General features: G+C 45.6%; 6 protein-coding genes across 6 annotated transcripts; 3 read left to right on the top strand and 3 right to left on the bottom strand.

The window, feature by feature from the left end:
- Nucleotides 1-3347: 3347 nt before the first annotated feature.
- Nucleotides 3348-3920, top strand: CC84DRAFT_1106246 (uncharacterized protein; the record flags this gene model as incomplete). The annotated part of the gene is made up of 2 exons (XM_018175137.1): nucleotides 3348-3562; nucleotides 3626-3920. Coding segments are annotated over 2 exons (510 nt in total), but the record flags the coding sequence as incomplete, so codon positions are not given.
- Nucleotides 3921-5515: 1595 nt separating this feature from the next.
- CC84DRAFT_1238611 (uncharacterized protein) lies at nucleotides 5516-7147 on the bottom strand (the record flags this gene model as incomplete). The annotated part of the gene is made up of 7 exons (XM_018183949.1): nucleotides 5516-5749; nucleotides 5973-6114; nucleotides 6163-6275; nucleotides 6314-6438; nucleotides 6507-6597; nucleotides 6648-6899; nucleotides 6950-7147. 7 exons carry the CDS (start codon nucleotides 7145-7147, stop codon nucleotides 5516-5518), a joined length of 1155 nt encoding a protein of 384 aa, XP_018028845.1.
- Nucleotides 7148-7426: 279 nt separating this feature from the next.
- Nucleotides 7427-8435, top strand: CC84DRAFT_1264921 (uncharacterized protein). The gene is made up of 3 exons (XM_018185352.1): nucleotides 7427-7544; nucleotides 7598-7693; nucleotides 7748-8435. The coding sequence occupies exons 1-3, from the start codon at nucleotides 7449-7451 to the stop codon at nucleotides 8393-8395; spliced, it is 840 nt and encodes a 279-aa protein (XP_018028846.1). The 5' UTR covers nucleotides 7427-7448; the 3' UTR covers nucleotides 8396-8435.
- Nucleotides 8436-8490: 55 nt separating this feature from the next.
- Nucleotides 8491-9976, bottom strand: CC84DRAFT_1106241 (uncharacterized protein; the record flags this gene model as incomplete). The annotated part of the gene is made up of 4 exons (XM_018175136.1): nucleotides 8491-8866; nucleotides 8921-9057; nucleotides 9113-9218; nucleotides 9363-9976. 4 exons carry the CDS (start codon nucleotides 9974-9976, stop codon nucleotides 8491-8493), a joined length of 1233 nt encoding a protein of 410 aa, XP_018028847.1.
- Nucleotides 9977-11730: 1754 nt separating this feature from the next.
- CC84DRAFT_1075110 (uncharacterized protein) lies at nucleotides 11731-15675 on the top strand (the record flags this gene model as incomplete). Its single annotated transcript, XM_018173706.1, has 5 exons — nucleotides 11731-11816; nucleotides 11864-12786; nucleotides 12821-13585; nucleotides 13727-14674; nucleotides 14855-15675. Coding segments are annotated over 5 exons (3543 nt in total), but the record flags the coding sequence as incomplete, so codon positions are not given.
- Nucleotides 15676-18311: 2636 nt separating this feature from the next.
- CC84DRAFT_1182168 (uncharacterized protein) lies at nucleotides 18312-19719 on the bottom strand (the record flags this gene model as incomplete). The annotated part of the gene is made up of 3 exons (XM_018180610.1): nucleotides 18312-18959; nucleotides 19269-19586; nucleotides 19717-19719. 3 exons carry the CDS (start codon nucleotides 19717-19719, stop codon nucleotides 18312-18314), a joined length of 969 nt encoding a protein of 322 aa, XP_018028849.1.
- Between the last annotated feature and the right edge of the window lie 2110 nt (nucleotides 19720-21829).

Raw genomic sequence — 21829 nt, forward strand, 5'->3', positions numbered from 1 at the left:
CTAACCCTAACCCTAACCCTAACCCTAACCCTAACCCTAACCCTAACCCTAACCCTAACCCTAACCCTAACCCTAACCCTAACCCTAACCCTAACCGTCCTATGAGCCGCCTAAATGCTACTCTAAGGTCTACTATTATGAGTGACGACTAGCGCTATAGTGCCTACTTCTCCTACTATGCTACCAACTCTACACGGATACCGGGGTGCATACATCCCTCTTTCTAGGTAGATATAAACTCTAGTACCTAATGCTAGTCTATACTTACACGCCGGAACTCCGCTCGCTTAGCCATGGTTTAGAAGGGGGACTCTAGCATAGAGTGGCCATAGTTACCTTCCTCTATTTATAGGCTATAACTAGACTATAACGCTTACGTATCACGCTTCGCCGGCGCTTAGTTCCCATATAGCCCTTCTAATTAGTTACGTGCCTATCCGTCTTTCGCCAGCTCTTAGTGGATGGCTAGGTAGGCATACCACTAGGAGTAGGTGCTAAGTGTAGCATTTATATATTAAAACATCTACTTATATAGTACCTACCGAATGCGATCTATACCCTAATACCTATCTAGGTTTATAGACATCTTCTCCCTACTAGGGTCTCTAGACTCTTCTCCTTTATCACTCTCCCTACTATTACTATTGTCTTCCTACTACTCCTCCAGCGCTGGCTCCTAGAGGAAAGTAGTTAGGTAAGTAACGTGGTTATATAGTATCTAAAGATCGTCTATAAACGGCTGGCTAAGCCTAAGGAAATAGACTACCAGCTTGCCTACCTCCCTAGGGACGTAATAATAGATTGTTTTAACCCACTTACTAAAGCTGTAGCCCTTATGGTATATAGTCATAAATGAGACCATGCCACTATTAATTAGTACCCCTTAATACCTAATCCCCTCTACGCTATTCTTATACTAGATTAATATAATTTCTATACCATGGCTAGGCCCACTAGTAGAGAGATGGACTAGCGTAAAGAGACCTTCCTTAAACCTTTACACCCCTTTTATGTATACAGCTATAGCATAGTCTTACTATAGGATATATGGCGGCTACTACGTATTATTAATCCTAAGGATAAACCTCTCCTTTAGCGTAGGCTCGGCTATAACCCAGTCTAGTAGCCAGTCTTGCCATCTGTCTAGCTTGTTATCCGGATGCTTTAGGAAGCTCTAACCTATAGTAAGCTTAGTGGGCTGGTTAATAAGCTTATCTAAGGATAGTGGTAGAAGTACTATATTCCTAGGCCATACCTTATCCCTCTTATTAAGGTCTAAGAGTAGCACGTCCTTTAGTAGCTATAGTCGTACCATCTCATATAGGCCCTTAACTATAGACTAGAGGTTAGTAAGTATAAAACTCTACTTATCTATAAGAAGACGGTCCCTATCCTAAGATATAGTGCCAGGTGTGTTACGCCACTTTACCTATGTCCTAGTAAGTGTACATAAATAGAGTATTTAGTTTATAGGACTAGGCGTGCCCTTAAAGTTAGATAGTATTATAAACCGTTTAGCCATGTCTCTAACTAGCTTATAGGTAGTGGGCACTATATTGGCATTATTTTAAAGCGCCTTATCTCGCTTATAGTAGGCATGGTAAACTATAAGCGCCTTTAATATAGTGACTAGAGTAGAGAGTATAGGTGAGAACTTATACACTAGTACCCACCTACCACTATAGTAGTCTAACTTAAGGCCTAGGATAGCCACTCTACTTAGTAGGGCGCTCTTGTGCTTATCGTCTGGTAAGGTATGGTTAAGTAGGGTAATCTAGAGATGTAGACACTACACTTCTAGTCTTTCCTTCCTAGTAATATCCTCTAAGCGCGCTACCTACCTTAATAAGTATAGAGACGCATCCTACTTACCTATAAGCTAGTAAGGTGGTTGCTTAACCTAGTTATATATATGCCAAAGGTAGTAGAGTACGCTTATAAGCTTTTGGCTATACTTCTTAACTATACTAACGCGATGTCTTGTATAAAAGGGCCACTTATTAGACTCTACACCCGCCTTACGCCGCTTAATAATCTCTAAGATAAGTCAACCTATAACCTCTAGCCAGCTACTATTAAACGCCTTCTATATTAGACGCTCTATAGCTTTACACGTATTACGTAGGCTAGTATTATCCCCTACCCCCTCCTCCCTACTACTTACTATATCTAGTGGCTGTCTTATGCATAGGAGCGCTGCCCTTAAGACCCCTTATAGGTATGGTACCTAATCCGTAAGCATGAGCCATAGGTTAGCCTATAAGTAGATGCCCTTTTTAATCCTCTACTCTATAAGAGCTACCGCCTATTCTTTTTACTAATGCTGTTAATCCACCTTAACTCTCTAGCAGATATTCTCTACGTTTATGGCCTTAATGCTTATCTCAACCATAATATATACTGGCCAACCAACCGCCTTATATAAGCGCTAGTAGTGCTAACCATCTTACTATATCTAGTTTCTTATATGCTTACTTACTAGTCTCATGTCCCCTCTATGCTTCTAGTCATTTACCCAGCTATACTTCTCTTTATAGTGTTTCTACATGCCCTATAGTAAGACATAGATATACTAGCATCCCTCTACCAAGTAGGCCAACCCATCTCCTGGGGCCTTTAGGCCGGTGATAGGCTCCTAAGCGGGCTTTGGCACATGCATATTACCTGGCATCTAAGTAAGGTTAGGTAGTGCGTATATAATCGCTACTAGGCTCGTATACGTAGTAACTATAACTTTAGGGTGGTACTCTTTAAGGTGCGTAATGACCTACGCCGGTAGTATTATGGTAGTATATAGCTGGTAGATGATAATTTATAGTTTAGGGAGGTATTTAAATAACTATATAAATGATTCTATTGGACGCTATAGAATAGTATTAATATGGTCCTATCCAAACCTATTATGCCATAGAGGTAGAATGGACTATAACGTAACGTGACGCGTCTTTACTTATACTAGCTATCCATTCTAATATTTAATTAATGGAGGCTTACTTAATGGTCTCCTCTCTATAGGCTATAGTTAGTAGGGCGTAGTGGTGCATCTATACGCCCCTAACATCCCCTGGCCTTAGGTAACACGTTAGAAAATAGCAAACATCCTTTATATGTAGTCATCCTCTAAGTATCCACTCCTACTATATAATTAAGAGCTAATATTAAAAATGCACTAGTCGACCGTGCTAGATAAAGCCGTAGAGAAGTTTAATAGTAGTCCTTAGAGCTTCCCTACCACCTATAATGCATATATGGCTCACCACGCGTACAAGCCGCCAAATGGAGACTATATAAAGCTGTTCTGGCACTAGGCCATGGTTCTAGGCTCATAGTAAGACGCGTCTACCCACCCACACAGTGTAGGCTGGCTCATCCCTAATGAGGGCAGTATCTATAAGCCCGTCTTTATTGCGCACTCCGTTGTCTCCGCTATCTGGCTCCTGTACAAGACTCTCCCTGAGGGCACCCTGCCTAATAATGCCTGGGGTCGTCTAGTCTGCGCGGCCAAAGCGCTCGCGCTGGAGGAGGAGGAGGAGGAGGAGGGGCAGGGGAGCGAGCCGCCGCCGTCTATATAGAAGCCCCCAACTACCTCTTCGCAGTAGGCCGCTGCTGGTGTATAGTAACTAAGGAAGCGACCCTCTCCCTTAGCCATAGTCTCTACACCCAGGCGTGCTCGAACGGATACTAATGAGGCGCTTTCCATCCACTCTCAGCCATCTAAGCCCAGTAAGCCGGACAAACAACCAGAAGACCTACCCAGGCATAGGATGGTCGTCTCCAATAATAACCGCCGTTATGAGTGGGAATGCCGTAAGCGACTCGCTCTCTTATATGAGAGGGAACGCCTCACACTTGGCCTCGTAGCGCCTAATAATAGAGCCACTACCAAGGAGAAGGCTGCCTACGCCTCCATTACGCAATAGGATGAGTCGACCATCGCCTGGATTATTAAGCAGCCTATCTCTAATAATAAGGACCTCTACACGTCCACTAAAACGCCCTACCTTACCGCCTGCACCCTCCTGGAGAAAGTGTAGGTGCTAGGAAACCAATCCTCTTTATGCTACGCTGCCCTGTTCATCCAAGCTTGGCGTGAACGCGGCTCGCCCTTTTAGAATGAAGGCGAACTCGCTGGTAGTTAGGCTAGGATCGGCATGGCCACCAGGCGCCTGGAGCTTCCTTTGGGTTAGGGTTAGGGTTAGGGAAGGACCTAATATTATAGTAACCTTAGAGGCTACCTAATAAGTATAGATATACTACTAGTAGTAGTATATCTTAGAGATATCGCGTGCTGGTAGCCAGTTAATAGATTATTAGATGGGTGGCCCATCTACTAGCTAATTAGTTAAAGTATGGCACTAGCCACCCTTTATAAGGGCGTATAACGAAGCGAGAAGATAGATCTACGCTATATAGGGGGGAGAGGACCTTTTCTCCTTATTTAACGTCTTATACCTACACGTAGATACCGAATATAGTATATTAATCTAGCCTACCTAGGCCTTAGATATCTTGCTCATTACTCTTATAATAGAGTATAGGTATAGTATCTATCTTATATAACACCCCTCTAAAAAATTAAGCCCACTCTTCCATCTATAATCTAGCTAGTAATAGAGCTAGTAGCTCTACCTTAGTAATTAACTATTATGAGAGGCTATAACTCATAGAATTAGAACTTTAATAAAGCTTAATTAATATACTACTACGTATATACTTAGATATAATATAAGAGGATAGGTAAGGAGTAAGCTATACATTAAGTAGGTAGAAGATAAGGGGGAAGATAAGGTATGGATATAGGTGCTTAGTAATGGCGTAGCTAAGGTGTTATAGAACTAGAGGTACCGTAATAGTACCCCCTATCTAGGAGTGGGCTGCAGCTACTTATATAGCATTAAGGTGGCTACTATAAGTAGTTAACTTCGTATGGGATCACTAAGGCTAGGAATAAGATTAAGACGAATTAGGAGATAGTGGCTTAATAGGATAGATATTAATCTAGTGGTCGCTAGCTCTATAGTAGAAATACTAGTCATACTTCTCTTACTAGCGGATCTGGCTAGAAGAAGCTAATAAGGTAGGTAATGGTAATAGGCGAGGTATATTTATTGCTAATAATTATAGGCGATTAATATCCATTAGTTCTGGTCTAGAGGCTGGCCTCTTGTTCTAGGCTGGCTTTTAGTTTAGGCGGTGGGTGCGGCGATTAAGGCTCTAGGCGAGCTCATTATATATATTATATAACTGGCTGAATAAGGAGTCTATAGACTCTTTATTTACTGCAAAAATAGACTTTCATTATTAGAACGATTTGAAGGCTAAATAAAATTATTATTTATGATACTTCGAAATTAAATACAAGAAGATAATAGAGCATCTAGGTGCCGGCTACAGCGCCTTCGCTATTGAGATTGAGTTATATTAACTACCTTCCCTTAATGGTACTCTAACCTTGCGAAAGAGGATACTCTAGAGCAGAACCCACTTAATATAGTGATATAGAGAGTTTACATCACTAAGCTTTTACACAAACGTATGTTCCTGCCCACATACCTCCGCAACTCGTGCCAATACTTGGGTTCCAAGTAACCCTGAATTGCGTCGCAGATATCCCGAACTTCTTCTCAATATCGGCACAATACTCATTTTTTGCTGGAAGGTACCATTGCTTACACTTACATAAACTGTCAGGTTGCGTAGGTTCTGGATGTGCCATAGTGCATCCAGTAGGCGTTGGAGTTGCGCTAGTCTTAATGGTGCTTGACGATTTGCTAGGTGTATGACCAATAATACTGACGCACGCATAGGCCTCTGCCCATAGGCCAGCACAGTTGGACCCTGCTTGGGGGTTCCACTGCAAAAATTGTGCGAGAGTGATTCCATTTTTATCCGCGACAGCCTGGCACCCTAGCACGAGTCAGTTTCAAAGAGACAGAGATAATTGGCCAATACTGACCTTCGTTCTTCGGAACGAAGTAGAATGCGTCGCAGTTAGACACCATCGACGGCTGTGTTGGTAGTGGTGTAGATATACCATTCCCTGGTGTGGAAGGTGGAGACAACGTGCTGGTCGGAGGAGGGGCAGTTGGCGTTCCAGGTATTCCAACACAGTAACTGCTGTGGTCAGGCCATGTTTAGTTCAAGATGTGCAACTGTGCTCACTAGGTCTCCGCCCACAAAGCACGGCAGTCTTCGCCTACAGCTGGATTCCACGTAATAAATTCCTTCACACTAAACGTTCCATACTTCTTCAGGATGGTTGCACATGTTTCATCCTTGGCTGCTCCATTAGTTAGCATATCCACCCAAAGACCAATATAGTCGTTGAGGATGACTTGCCGGCGAAATAGAACGTTTGACACGATTCAATCAAGCCATCCTGAGTGGGGGATGGCTTAGACGTTCCGACGTTGGTGGATGAGGGTTGCACTGTGCTAGCTGAAAGTAGAGCAGAGCAGGGTCAGAAAAGGCGGCTCAAATAGCATATATGGACGGGGGCAGCTTACAAGAAATTGGAGCTGTAGGTGTCCCAGGAATACCGACACAATAGTAGGTTTCAGTCCACAGGGACTTGCAGTCTGAGCCAACAGCAGGATTCTATATCGGGACTTAGTGTACAACTCGATTTGAAGGACGATTGATCGAACCCATTTGATAAAAACGGCCACTGAAAAGGTACCGAACTTTCGTGCAATCTTCTTGCAGTCATCGTTCACAATAGCAAAATACCATGTTGTACAAGTATCTATAACACCATCTTGGACTGGAGACGGCTTCGGCGTGTTTGTGGGACTTGGCGTCACTGAGCTCGAGCTTGTCGTGGTAGGCTTGCGTGCGACTTCGACGCAGTACGAGTGGCCGATCGTAAGGCCACTGCAGTCGTCCTTGATGGAGGGATTCTACATTGCATCAGATCTATCAAAGCAGGAAATGAGTGAATTCTACATACCCATGCGACAAATTCAGCATGCGACACTCCCCAGAACCCTTCAAGAAATTCGCAGCTGTCCGATTCGCTCTTAGGAGTATCGTACCAATCACAGTCAGGATCAGTGTTAGGATCTACTGGACCGTCCTGGCGCTTCTTGACACTAAGGGCAGCGGCACTGGCTAAAAGCCAAAAGACTACTGACGATGTGACCTTCATAATGGGATAATCTATCGACGAGCTGAATTTCGTGATATCGTACTTGTTAAAATAAGTACTGGAGATGCAGATGACTAACAATAGCCATGTTAGCCTGAGCAGGTGTACCACTGGAGTATCTGTAAGACTGGCCCGTGTGTAACAAGTTAGCGCGCGCCATCCCCAAATTGATCTAGACTACCCTAGTCGTTGCATCACATGCTTGGAAAACCTTCGTTGCTCGCCTACTAAGCGCCCTCTTGGCGTCATCTCCTCACCTGCATGCAACCTCGCCTCCTCCTTCACAAATATCTTTCTCAGGATGGCATCTGCCCCGGATCCAGATGTGCCGGCGGCTGACTCTAGCCTCGCCCCCGAAGCAGCATATGGCAAACTGCCTTTCGATCAATTCGTCTTAGTACTTTCACCCCTTAATCTGCGGAAGTAAGCCGGCCTAACCAATAGACACAGGACTCATGGGAATATACAATCCCGGTCGAACAGGATCAGAAACAATGGAATGAGATTGCTATACAATGGCTTGGCATGGATTATACAAGTAGACGAGTACGATTTCAATTCCTGCAAGATTGAGCAGATTAGCTGAACCCCACGATCTAGGCCTATCATGTCACTGCATTGAAGCTGAGCAATGTTACCTCGGACGATGCTCGGATGCCAACACCGGACCAAATCCATCGTGTTCTAATGCCGCATCAAACGACAGAAGAGCGCAACCGAGCTCTGACCGTGCCTCATTGTTTGTGGATCAGGACTTGTTACGAGCCAAATCTCACCTCGGTGTTCGCCGATATGACAAGGTTTATGGTTGCTCCCAACGCAAATTTCTTGATTGACAACCAGACCCTCTACGACGTGGGTGATGACTGGTCCAAAGTTTTTTTGCGCATGCCGCACATTCCAGATGTGGAGATGTATTACGCAGATCCGGACGTTGTGGACTACGAAGTGGAATACGAGCCACCAGAAGAAGTTGACTTGCAGCCACTGTATGATGCTGACCTCAAAATGAAGTGTGTGCATTTTCTATTGGACAAGGAGGCTTTGCAGAGACAATTGCTCAAGGTACTCTGGCTAGATAGACACGGGAAGCTGGTGTGGTGGAATTGGATGGCGCCTTCAAATGTGCAGGCTTTTGAGGGCCTGTTGAATGGATTAGGAATTGGCCTTAGCAGAATTATGGAAATGGCTGAAGTAGACGCACAATACCGCGAGAAAGGCGTTGTAGTGCCATACGATGATTACTAGTTGGGAAGTTTTGGTGGATGTATGGTAAGATGTGTTCTCGAAGATAAAAACTTAGCTACATCTACAGTAACAACGAAAGTTCTGCATCCCAATAACTAATCCGTAGGATAAGGAGGGAAACAGTTCGGAGGGAACGAAGTACTAGGTAGTGGCGTGCCCGTCAAAACTGGATTGCAATACTTGTTCAACAGGTTTGTGCACCCTGTGCTCAATCCTTCCCAGTCGAATCCATCATCCCATATCTGATCTGTAAGCGGGCAGTACTTGAAGTAATCGGCTAACGATGCTATGGGACTTTCCACCAATGACAATGTTTCGGTTGTCATCGAAAACTCGCCGCTTAATGTTGTGGTTCTGTTTGCGAGAGGCACACCTGCAGTTGGACCAGTAACCCAAGAACCATCTGGCCAGGTCCACGTATCGTTCCATGTCGCTGTTGGTGTGAAACTGTAGCTCTTAGTTCCTGGTGGACTGAATGAATATGTTAGTATTTAGTTGTGAATATCTCTTCCGGTCGCAGCTTACGTTATACAGACGGTGCGTCCTTTCAATACATCCAGCTTATCACAATTAGACTCCAAGATTGGGTTCCATTGAACCAATTCGGTCCTCGTAAATCCAAGCCGACTAGCTATAGCCTTGCAAGTTTGATTGGCTTGGATCTGTCCATAGTCTCATATCAGCGGCAGCATCATTATGAATAGGAGGTTGTCATACCGTGTATGTCTTGCAAGCATCTCTGATACACACACTATTGCCAACATTGAGCGTCTTGCAGCCGAAATCGATGCTGTTTTGATACAAGAATCGATCTAGAGCGAGGCTGTTTGATTTTGCGATTGACTCGCAGGTGTCACCTTGTGCAACTGTATACTGCTGTCCACCCCAGCAAGCTATATTTGGTCCGCTAGTGGTGCTGTTACTCCTGTTAGATACAATGACCAGCATATGACTGGAGTTCACCTACGCAGGCGGTGGCTTTTGTATTGTGATAGTCGAATGTGGATACTTCGTAGGCGAAACGTTGCACGAAGAGGCAATCGACGAGAATCCCTTCTCGCTGATCACCCTAGCTCCAGCTGCATTGCTCAACATACCCGCAAAATATTTAAGAGTGCAGTCGTCGCAGTATCCAACACTGTGATTGTGTATCTTTGGGAGACAGTAATCGATTGACGATGTGCCAGTAAGACATGCCATGTCGCGGGCCCACTTCAGAGGCGCGATTAGATCATTACCCGTCTTGTTGTTGTTGTATCCGAAGTCGTAGACAGTGTTGCCGCATCGAGTGTTGATGTTTGTTGTAAATGAATTAAATGAGGTAGAACATGCAGAACTACAGTAATCCCCAAGAAAGGTGTTATTGAACGGAATCTCACGTACGAGGTCAGATGCCAGGATGAATCGAGGACCACAAGTGATGTCGGTTGACAATGCCGCCCTGCATCCTGCGGGGACTTGCGATGGTAATGATGCGGGACTTGGATAAAGTTTTATCGCAGTAACAAAGTTTGTTAAACTCCCAATCGTGAAGAGCACGGAGAGTATACACCAGCTTCTGCTGCGATTTGTTGCGTACATCTCCAGTGAGCTTTGCACTAGACAAATCAACAACGGAAGGCATCGGGGGTATTCTGGTGAGAGCTTGCCAGAGTGGAATCGTGTTAGAAGAAGCACGACAGACCAAACTACAGAATGATTAAGCAGGGTCGAAAAAGGTGTGCAATGAGTCGTTTCAAACGTTTCCTGCTATTTTGAGATCAACATACATGGTGCAGCAGTCCGTCTCGGCACGCTACATAAGCATATGCAGGTCCAGTGGATTGTTCGGGTACTTGGCATTGCAGCCCCTAAGAGGTGCAGGGCTAGACCGCCTATATCCTGGTGACTGGCTGGGATGCAGGAACCCGACGCTGCAAAGGTACATAGAAGCTCTTCCGGTCAAATTCTGGCTGACAAGAACATAAGCCAGTGTCACAATGCTTTAGTGTGTTGATCTGACATGTAGCATGAGCGCAGAATCTTGCTCGTGCACCTCACCGACGCGTGGTGGCAGCCCTGACAGGACGACACATTCGCTTGGGACGACAATATAGGGCTGAAGCATGGCGGAGTACAAGATCGCTTGCGGCGGAAATCTTCAAGGCCTCCGCGGCGCCGCGTGAACGCGAAATTTCTGTGAGACTTGATGTGACCTAAAAAGCCCAATGAATCTGGTGGAATTTGGCTGCAGAGTCATGCTTGCATGATCAAGAATATGCCTCGTTAATAGAGTTGTATTGCTTGTTATTGCTTAGGCGCTTTTCTCTGAATCCATTCACTTTCAGGGCCTGGCCTATTTGTGACTTCATCGGATGACCGGACCGCTTGTTATTACTTGGGCGTAATCCTACGTTGGCCAATTTCCGTGTCGCCTCAACGATCTGCAACGTGTGCGCTGAATAGCTCTCGAAAAATCTGCTGATGATCGACCTCAATTATAGCTATAGTGCGGCACGGTTGTCGCGTAGCTATTTGGACCCCACTTGCTTACTTTTTAGCTTGGCGAGAACATCTCAGCTGCCTATCTAGACGTCTCGTGCGTATCCTCGTAATACTAAGCGTTCCAAGGTCATGTTACATCAAACTCTACGAGTTGACAAAAGTGCTTAGTCGAGTAGCGGAAGCGAATACGATCCGTTTGCTTTGTCTTACTTTCGCTTCGGGTTGATGTGGGTGCCGTAGTGAGTACCGGCATTCATATCCTGACTAGCGGGAGGATGCGTTGCGCAATACTCTGCATTTGGCGTTCAGGTATTTGACATGGTGCTGTAGTGACGAGGCGCGATCTCACGAGCTTGGCTTTCTGACAGTATTCTGTTGATCGCAAGGTAAATTGGATTACAACGCATCCGATCTTGGGGATACTTGCTTGCTCACTTTGTTTTTTTCCCCCACTACCACTACAACACAATTCCACTCCTTTGGTTTCTTTACCGTCGAAATTCACGAAGACCTGTTTTCTCTTCCGCAGGATGAGGATATCAACCCAAAGATGGACTGATTCCGCTGTCCCATTGGTGATCCTCACCGTGCTGATAATCGTTGTTCAGTTGACGTCGGCACAACAAGCCGCCCCGTGCAATGCTCTCGAGCCTTGTAAATCAGGGTGCTGTAGCTCTAGTGGAAAATGTGGTTTCGGAGATGAGTTTTGTAAAATTGGGTGCCAGGGAACTTGCAACGCAACTGCAGAATGTGGTAAATACGCTCTGCCAGATAACTTCGATTGTCCTTTGAACGTGTGCTGCAGGTTTGTAAATCCGACTGATGAGATATGAGAGGCGCTGAGCAGTAATAGTAAACATGGTTTTTGCGGTTTTGATGGCGAGCACTGCACCCCCGAATGCCAGAACGAGGACAAGTCTCAGTGTGGTACAGTCGAGTAAGTCCTTCATTACTAGGAATACATAGCATGCTGATAGTACGCAGCCGCAAAACATGTAGCGAGAGCACTGATGCAATGTCCGCCGAAGTTCGCACCGCCTACTACGGGGCATGGAGCGCTGGCCGATCGTGTGATTCTATGGAGCCTGAAAACATTCCCGCTGGTGTGTTGACACACGTCAACGTAGCTTTTGAGTTCATCACAGCTGATCACGAGATTACTGATGAGGTCGGTGCTATTGTGGGACGCGTCTCTCGTTTGAAAAACATATACCCTGGGCTCCGGGTCAATGTTGCAATCGGAGGATGGGTATTCAACGACCCACCCACGCAAACACGTTTCTCGGACATGGCATCCACAGTTCCGAACCGTCGGAAGTTCATAGAGTCACTCATCAGGTACATTCAGAAGTACGCACTTGACGGTGTTGATTTGGATTGGGAATATCCTGTGGCTGACGACCGCGGCGGCACCCCACTAGATTCTTCCAATCTTGTGTTACTCGCCTCTGAGATCAGAGAGGCCTTCGACACTTACGACCCAGGATGGCAGCTAACACTTACACTGCCCGCCAGTTATTGGTATCTAAAAGGATTCGACATCAAGCGGCTTGAGGAACACGTGGATTGGTTCAATGTCATGACTTACGATATCCACGGTCTTTGGGATCAGGGTAACATTTGGACTGGGCCTTATCTCAAAGGTCATACTAATATCACTGAGATTGAGGACGGGCTCGATCTTCTGTGGCGCAATCACATCAGTCCAGATAAGGTGGTGATGGGATACGGGTTCTATGGTCGCGGTTTCACCATGACGGATGTAAGCTGCTCCACGCCACCGAGCTGCACTTTTGATGGTCCGGGCTTTGCGGGAGATTGCACCAATGAACCTGGAATTCTTTCCTACAATGGCAAGTCAAGCATAACGCCGCTCTACTTTTTTACTGATGTATCGATGCTCAGAGGTTCTGTCTAAGCAGGGAGAACTTAGCGCTACAGTACACTACGACGAGGCGTCTTCGGTCAAATACATGGTTTACGGTTCCAATCAATGGATATCATACGACGATGCGGAGTCTTTCGAGCGCAAAAAGAAGTACATGTTTTCGCGCTGCCTAAAAGGACTCATGATCTGGGAGCTTGGTCTCGACACGGCCAACAATGACGCGCTTGTAGGTCTCTTCGGAGAAGAAGCGGTCAAGGCCGGCAAACGTGACACTTCACTCAATCCAGAGGAAAGAGACAAGCTTGCCTTCGATCTATCGGCCTTCACCGGTCAAAATTGCTATGTGGCCTCCGGGTGCACCGACGGAAAGAAAGAGGAAGGGAACAGCACGTGTGTCGCCGGATACTCAGCTATAGAGGTGGGCCACAGTCTTTTATCCATGGATCAAGATGTAACGTTTGCACTCTCCTGCGAAAAAGGCCAGTATAATCGTATTTGCTGTCCAACGAAAGCCATGCCTAAGAATTGCGAATGGATTGGCGCACCAGAGCGCAGTGTATTTGGATGCAGTGGTGAATGCGGTGCATCCCAGTTCGAGCTGAATAGGGACTATTCCACTGATCAATGGGGGAATGGCGAATGCGGTTCAGGACAACGGAGATTATGCTGCGACTCAACAGAAGTCCTACGGAAGTGTAAATGGACAGACTGCGAGTGGTCCTCGTCAGAAAACGGTAATTGCAAAGACGACGAGGTGCAAGTCGCAAAGCGGTTTGATACAGATGACGGTGAGAACTGCAAGATGCAAAGGGGTGAGGGTAATGGAGGGAACCAAGGTCCTACCACACACGAATGGTTCAGGTATGCCCCTCTATCAAACTATGACTCTGTCTCATCACGATGGACATCGACTAATGAATACAGATCCTACTGCTGCCCGAAGAATGACGCTCTCGAAGACTGTAAGTGGTCGAACGATCCCGAATACTTCAAAGGAAAGGGGGACGGCCACTTGTGGTCTTGTCCAAACTATCCCAATAAACCGGCCGACTATTGCGACAAGTTAGGCGTATGCAAAAACAGAATGTGCTACAAAGGTTCGGTACGCATAACCGAAGCAGGCTATACCGAACCGGCTCACGAACTTGCTGCATCAGACCCAGACTTCACGAGTTGCGCATTGGGAGAAGACAATCCTAATATGCCTTTTGGCTTGTGTTGTGCTCCACCATCACGGTTCACGAAAGATTGGCCGGTAAACCCTGCTTATCTATGGGCCAAAGCTTATGCAGACAAAGATGATGATGTGACTTGGGAATGGGCAAACAACTTTGGAAACAATCACGCAGACACTCATCCTAACAATCTAGAGGATGACCCTGGAGACGATCCATACGGTTTTGTTATGCTTGATGGTCCTCCTGGATCCATCGCAAAGCAGTTTTCTAAGCAGTTTACTGTCGTGACGGACGACGAGCCTGTACATGTCGTTCCGCGGTCTTTTGTCACGACCAACCAGACCCAGCTCGATGCCACATTCGACCACGCCGAGGAAGATTTCCTCGTCTATTGCAACTATCCACATAATTCACCACATTGCAACGAGGTCTTCTACAAAGGGGCCATCGACACTATCATCAAGCTTCCTCACCATGTCGGCGATGGTCCATGGGCAAGAATCGTCTCGATGGAGCCTGAATACACACCAAAAGACCTCCCTGGATGGGCCATCAGAAAGCGAGCATTTGACGGCGTTCCCCGGAATGGTATTTACCGAGTCAAAATTGATTACAACTTCAATCTCATCAGGCGAGACGATGGCCCCGTCAACATGCGTGTCGACTATACGAACTTACAGGGCTACTGGGATGATGTGACCGATGAGCCTGGCAGCACCAAACACAAGCGTTCAGATGATCCATTCGAATCCACAATGGACTACAACTCGTGGAGAGCACGGGTAGACAAAGCAAAGAGCTCTTCCTATGCGACAGATCACGATGAGTTTGACATCGCCGCTCGTGGAAGTGCAGATTTCCGCAGGCGTGGCGTTCTACCCGCGACGTTCCCAAGAAGCAAGCGTGAAGCACATCTAGGGCGTCGTTGGTGGGGCAAATTCACCGCTTGGCTCGAAAAGCTGACCACCATCACTAAAGAGGGTGCCGGAAATCTTCCAATGGGTCTGAGTAAAGTCTTTAACATCTATAGTGGCCGGCTTCAGTGCGCCAACCCTTCTGGTGTAACAATTACTGCTGGGCTAGATATCACTGCCGATGTGAGACTCCAGATGGGTACTCGATATGCCTATTACTTCTCCGGTACTGTAGTCCCACCCAACATCATCGACACGTACGTTTTCTTGGGTGCACAGCCAAGTATCTCCTCTACCGTCGAGATCCGAGGAAATGCACAACTGGAGTATGAGAGTGAAGTGAAGAAGCTTATAAGCACCATCACATACCCCGGTCTTTCGATCAAAGGCATTGCGACTGTTGGACCGTCTCTTGATCTTCTGGGGCAGATCTACGGCAAGATTACCGTAGCTGGAAACCTCAAGGTTGGAGCCAAATACACCATGGATCCAATCGAGATGTATATGCCCAACGACGATAAAACTCGCGAAAAGGCCAGTAACAAGGTTCAATTCTCTAAAGATGCTGGCTTGCAACCCATTTTTGAGGCGGGAGTGCAAGCTACTATTGGTCTACAACTCCGTGTCACACCACGAATCAACTGCGGGATCAGGGTTGGTGGAGACATAGGAATCCGAAAGGAGCCACTGGTTCTAGCTCAAGTCGCAGTTTACATGAACACGACACTCTACTTCGAAGCGCACGTCACAGCCGAAACCACTGGCCTGACAAGCAATTGGGAGTATCGTTACAAAGTCGAACTTTGGTGGCGAATTGTACTTGATGCTGATGCCCAGTTATACTTATACGGCGCATGGAAGTCCGAGGAATTCGTCGTCGTAGACTGGCAAACAATACCCATTTACGAATACGTGGTAAAGTCTTCACCCGAAGGAACTTCGAAGGTTCGCGCTCTTGACAGTGGTCCTTCTTGGCTACCCAAGGAGCCACTCACCAATCCTGTCTTCGGAAAAGCTTACGTTTCGGCTCCCCAGTACAAATCTCCCTTGCTGGAGCCCTTTTCTCTGTTCAGAAATAGCTCTAACTCATCTACGGGTGTTCTCGCAGTACCTCTAAACATCACCAAGCGGTCGCATGCTCACGCACATCTGGCGAAACATTTCCATCCTCGTGCCAAGAATGGCGAAGAGGATGAGTTTATGCTTGGAGACTTCAAGTGTACGACTGGCAGTACTGCTTGTGATTCCAACGGATTTGATGCAAGAGGCCTAGATCCTTTCCGCCCACGCAGCTGGTTACCCACAACCAAAGAGCTCGAAAGACGCCAGAATCGTGATTGTCCTGCAAAAGTTCCCAGGCTCTACTGTCAGTGTCTTCCTTCTCTCTTCGTGTTACCTTCTAACTAGCTACAGACAATTGCATCGGCAACTTCGCGGATACTACTATAACGGGTCCTGCTGGCACCGTTACTGTCCCAGGGATATGTACTTCCATTAGAAGGTATGCTATTTGACTTGATCAGAAGATGGGTGGGAACTTTGGCTGATAAGCGGTGCTCTGCACATCAGATATCTCACCAACCATGGAATCATCACCAATCAGTACCCTTTGAGCTACGAACCAAAAAATCGGCCGAAAAGGAACCGTGAAGTCTGTGCGGCATCACGAAGTCCATGTCCTGGGGCCAACGGGGCTAATGCTCGCTGGAAAGCGGCACTGGGCGGAAACTGGCTCCTCGCTGGGAACCTAGGCTCGTGTGACGAGGTGCGTATACTCCGGTCAAGATGAATCGATTTATATAGACTAATCTTGTGTTCTACCATTGCAGTTTCCATTTGCAACTGTGAGTTCAAAAATCAAAATCGACATTGATCATAAGACTAACCCAGCGCTTCTAGACTGAGGAAGGAGGTGCCGGCTATAATGGCATCAATCCTGGAAATCCCCTTGGAGCCACGGCTACCTGTGCTTCGGTTCCTGCTCAGAACCTTCAGGGCAACTGCAATGATCTAATGAATCACATCGAAACAAATACCGAGTACTTCAACAATGCTGGTAACCCAAATTCTGACGCCAGTGCTGGCGCCTGGTATCCCTGGAATAGCGGCGAATGGCTTCGTAAAGGTGGTATGACTAAGGGAGGCGATCCGGGTCGGCAGAGACTGTCCAGGTATGCCAATGACCAGCCCGTAAAGCTGGAGGGGGTCTCGGATACCGAAAAGAACGACCGAAGCCTCAGCTGGTACCACAGACGTAACTTCACGTTATTTCTGGTAAACAACAGGCTCAATGGACCGTTTTCCTTTCCTGGCAATGCGTTTGCGGCTGGCACGATCAACGGAGATGGTGCTGCGGTCACTGCGGTCAACAATGCCGCCTGGATCATGTGCGCAGTCAGCCTTCGAGGTCAGGCTCGATTTCGATTTCTCCGGGACTACAATGGCTGGTGTTGGGATGGCGTAACACAAGCTCAGACTTGGAGGTTTGCAAACCCATCTGGCCAAGCAGGGACTGCCACGTGGCGGAATGTCTTCTTCACTTGCCGTATTGACTTTATGGGCAGCACGTACAGCAGAAGTCCCGATAGCAACAAGAGAAGTGCACCTGTGCCTATTGGGTATTTTGGTGGTCAACCTGTTTACGGTACGAGCAATACCCTCGTCGTATACCTCACGATGTCATTGTTCAATGTTCACTAACTACCGAATTTAGGCGTCCAACCGGCAAAGGACACTAAGTACATAAGTGTTGATGTACCAGTCCATGAGCTTACTATACCGGACTCGAAGGATTCGTTCCCGTTGACTTATGAGAAGTGGTAGTGGAAACTGAGTTTACAAGTTACTATCTAGATTGTAAGGGACGAGGTGCTCGAAGAGCCAAAGATGCCAGAGAGAAAACTTATGAAATCACGAGGGGTCGAAGTTATACCTCTGACCCCGAACTTCACATACATGTCTCCGAAGCTCGGATTAGCATGCCGAAGCTCACATAACTGGGCGTAGCCCGTTACATAGATTATATTATAAGACTTTATTATTACTATTTAATTGCACCCATAGTACTTAGTAGATAAACGTCTTACTAATATCTGTTCTAGTTAACGTGTTCTATCAGTCATTGGCGCATACCGACTCTTGGCAGCTTGTGCCGCACCTCAGCTCATGCCGCACCAACAAGCTTGATCGGCCAGCAACTTTATACTGTAGATACACCAAAACGTGCTATTATCACGAGATCTCTTGGGGTTGAGGGCAATCAGGGCTATAGATTTATCCTATCTACTCAGCTTATCGATATCTACTTGGTGTTCTGATCTGGCAACCTCTGCGGGTTGACGGTGTTGATGCTGGTAATGCAGCCTCTACTACCTCTACAGCTCCACTGGGTGCCTTTGTACGTCTAATAATATGCTTAAGAGGTGTAGAGGGCATCTTAGGAGCTGATCGAGCTATCTTGATCGATCGTTGGTGTTGTTGTTGGGCCCTGCGGGCCTGTTGATCAGGCGTCTCTGTATAGCCGCATCAGCCCTCTGGCGCCTACGCGCCTCTCTATCAGCTACTCGAGCAACACGTCTCTCCTCAGCTAATCGAGCATTAAGTAGTTGATTAGCCCTACGGGCCTCTATCTGATCAGCTTGTTGACGCTCCTTCTGCTTCTCCACCTGATCGAGTTGGTGTTCAAGATCACGTGCCCTCTGTACTTTGCTAGGAGACCAGAATATTGCTCCACCATAGCTCTGATCAAGGGGTAAAGGCCTACCTTTCTTAGAGCGGCGTTTCTTAGTGAGCAAGGCTTCTCGTAGGTGCTTGTTCTCCTCATCTAGGAGCTGTTTTTGGATAGTAATATGGTGTACTGTTTGACTCAGCTTCTTGGCCTGACTATCACCTCCTACACCAACAACAGCCTTTAGGAGTTGATTGATTTTACGCCAATCAGACGCGCTGAGGGCTGAGGTATCACTATTAGGTGTATCTCGACAAGATGGTGTTGATTGATGGAATCGATCAAGGATCCTCTGTGGATTGAGTGGCCATATACCAGTAGCTTCAAAGGCACTGAGGATCAATTGAGGCCTCATCGTATCGATCCAGGCCCTCTGGAAAAGTCGATAGAGTCCCTCATAGTCATAGCAATAAGCCCCTGGCTGGTGTTGATAAATGAGATGAGCTCATTTGAATACGCTGTTGATAGAGGCTTGAACATGGATACATCAAGAGGCTGCAGCGTATGGGTAATTAACCAAAAGCTCCATGTAGTGCTTTGCGCGTTGCTCCACCGAACAGCCTTCTTCAGGCTCCCGAGCACAGCTTTGTAGGAACTGTGCAACGGCGGATGGCGCGCCGCTGCTACGCATTTCCCCCGAGGAAGCCGCGGTGGATAATTCTTAAGCCCTCAGGCTATCTACATGTTCGAAATACGCTACCATCTTCTCTTGCAGTTTCAGATGGGATAGGGTCTTAATGAGATTCTTAATCTGCGCTTTGATCAAACGGATCTCTTTTTTGCCCCTCTGTCGTGCTTTCTCGAGATCGACGCGAAGGCCCAGCATGTCGTGACGCTTCTTGAACCCCAAGTCCTCTGCACCCACGGCCACAGGAGCGCCTACGTCCCGGCTTAGGGACATGCTATGGAGGCTCTGGGAGAGGTTGTCGTTGCGCCTAGCTATGGGCCCAAAGGCTAGCTTCATGAGATCCTCGCGGACCCGTTTCGTCTGGTAACTTCCCTAGGAGATCTAGGTAGTGTTAGAGAGGATATAATTGCGTAGCGTATTAGTGAGAACGCTTATAAGGTTTTAGGGGTCTGTAGCGAAATCACTTATCTTACGTTATATAAGTTTTATAGGGTTTACTTACCATTAAGCCTTCCGCCAGCACCAACCCATATTATATAGAACTATAGATCCTCGCATAACCTACTAATAAGGCATATCCTATACTATAGATTATAGAAAATACTATTAGAGAGATTAAAAATAGGGCGATTAAGTATATCCTCCTTCTAGTCTAGTAGTAGGAAGTCTACACTTTTAAGTAAAGGATAGGAGAGTAGTACCTTAATAAACTTATACCCTACTTTAAAAATATTATCCTTAATTACTTATATAGTAATAATACTAGTAAGATAGATAGAGCTATATAAGATAAGTATTATAGAGAAGGATATTCTATATAATTTAAAAAGGGTAAGTGATTATAGTAGTAAGGAGTAGAGTAAAGAATATAAGAGGAGAAGTAGTATAGTTATACTTATATGAGTACTCTAGAGACGTATAAAGCTAAGTTTAGCTTATTCTTCCTAATTATAGGGGTGATAACTAGCTTTATATTAGACTAGTTATTAGGGTCCTATACTATAGCTAGGGTAACGTCCCTATACTTAATATTTATTATCGTCGCCTACCTAAAGCTTCTAATAGTAGCTAGGAGGAGGATGCCATAGAAGGAGATATATATACTAGGCTAGTAGGGTATATTATTAGCACACTACTATAGCGTCTTAAGGAGGATAATTATATCTTTAGTAGTAGCTTTTATTTTTTTAAAAGTAAGAGTGGTTAAAGTTTATACTCCTCTATAAAGGTATAGAAGATCTACTAAATTATTATGGCTACGCCGTAACTAAATAACCTATATGGTAATTATAATAATTATCTATACCCTTTATACAATACCATATGGTTTATCTAGCTAGGCCAGTGTACCGTACCTTTATATAACACCACAGCGGCTGACTGGTACACTAGCCAGCCGCCGGTGGTAGCAAGGGATACTAAGACTTAGGGGATTAAAATATGCCACTCTGGCATCCTTCATACAAGATAAACATAATGAAATACCTAACTTTATTTCTTACCCCCTTATACGAAAGTGCACTTTACCTTTAGATACTTTATTATAGCTAGGACCAACCAACACTAATTAGTGGTTAATTTAGGTCAACTATAAACTAGTAAGGCTAAAGATAGAGCTACCTATAACCTAACTAGGCTCTATATTGTTACCTTGTCTCTTCTAGAAATTACGAAGGATAAGGAGATCGATTTTCTAATTATATAATAATAAAAACAAGACTATAGTAGCACTAGGAGGGTGGTTTAGTTTTTATTTAGACTTCGCATAGGAAGGAAAGAGATTATAAGTATATTTTTAAACTAAAAACTTATCGTATAAACCGCAAAACGATACGTATACCTAAGAACCTATTGTATAATCACGCAAAATAATAAATATGGCTCTAGGGGAGTTTCCTTAGGAGCGAGGAGAAATAAGGGAAGGATAATAGTATAATGAGATTACTATGGCTATAGGCATTATAAAGGCTACACTTAAGAAGGATGTTAGGTAGGAGTACTAGGTTAATTACCTTAATCTATCTAGTAACCCTAATAAGTCCTAGCTTATATCGTACGCTGCCTACTTACTAGTAGAGCTTCGTGCGACAAGCCTACTAGGTAAATAGTTTATTACCACCTTTACTAAAGACTTTAAAGGATAGAGTAAGATAAACTTTATAGTGCTTAGTCGTGTAATTAAGAGAGAGCTACTGGCAGTCCTTTCGCGTAGACGTTAAACGCTAGTATATAAGCAAAGGCATTAAAATTGAGCCCTTAGCACCCAATACATAGGCCTAGAATAGAGGAGCCGAGCGCTTAGGGGGTGTAATTAAGGAGAAAGCCCACACGATGCGCCTTAACGCCAACCTACCATGAGACCTTTAGCTAGAAATCACATGAGCTATGGTGTATCTACATAATCACACTCCAAACTATAAGAACTAATGGCGTACACCATACGAGAAGTTCTTTACTATAGTCTCTCTCATTAATGGGATTATATCTCAACCAAAGAAACCAGCCCTAGGGTATCTTAAAGCGTATAGAAGCAAAGCATTTATCATAACTAATAATACCTAGCGTAGTAAGAGCAAGCTCTAGCGACTAGATCTAAAGGCATAGATTAGATATCT

The sequence above is a fragment of the Paraphaeosphaeria sporulosa genome (assembly GCF_001642045.1).
Source record: "Paraphaeosphaeria sporulosa strain AP3s5-JAC2a unplaced genomic scaffold CC84scaffold_27, whole genome shotgun sequence".
NCBI lineage: Eukaryota > Fungi > Ascomycota > Dothideomycetes > Pleosporales > Didymosphaeriaceae > Paraphaeosphaeria > Paraphaeosphaeria sporulosa.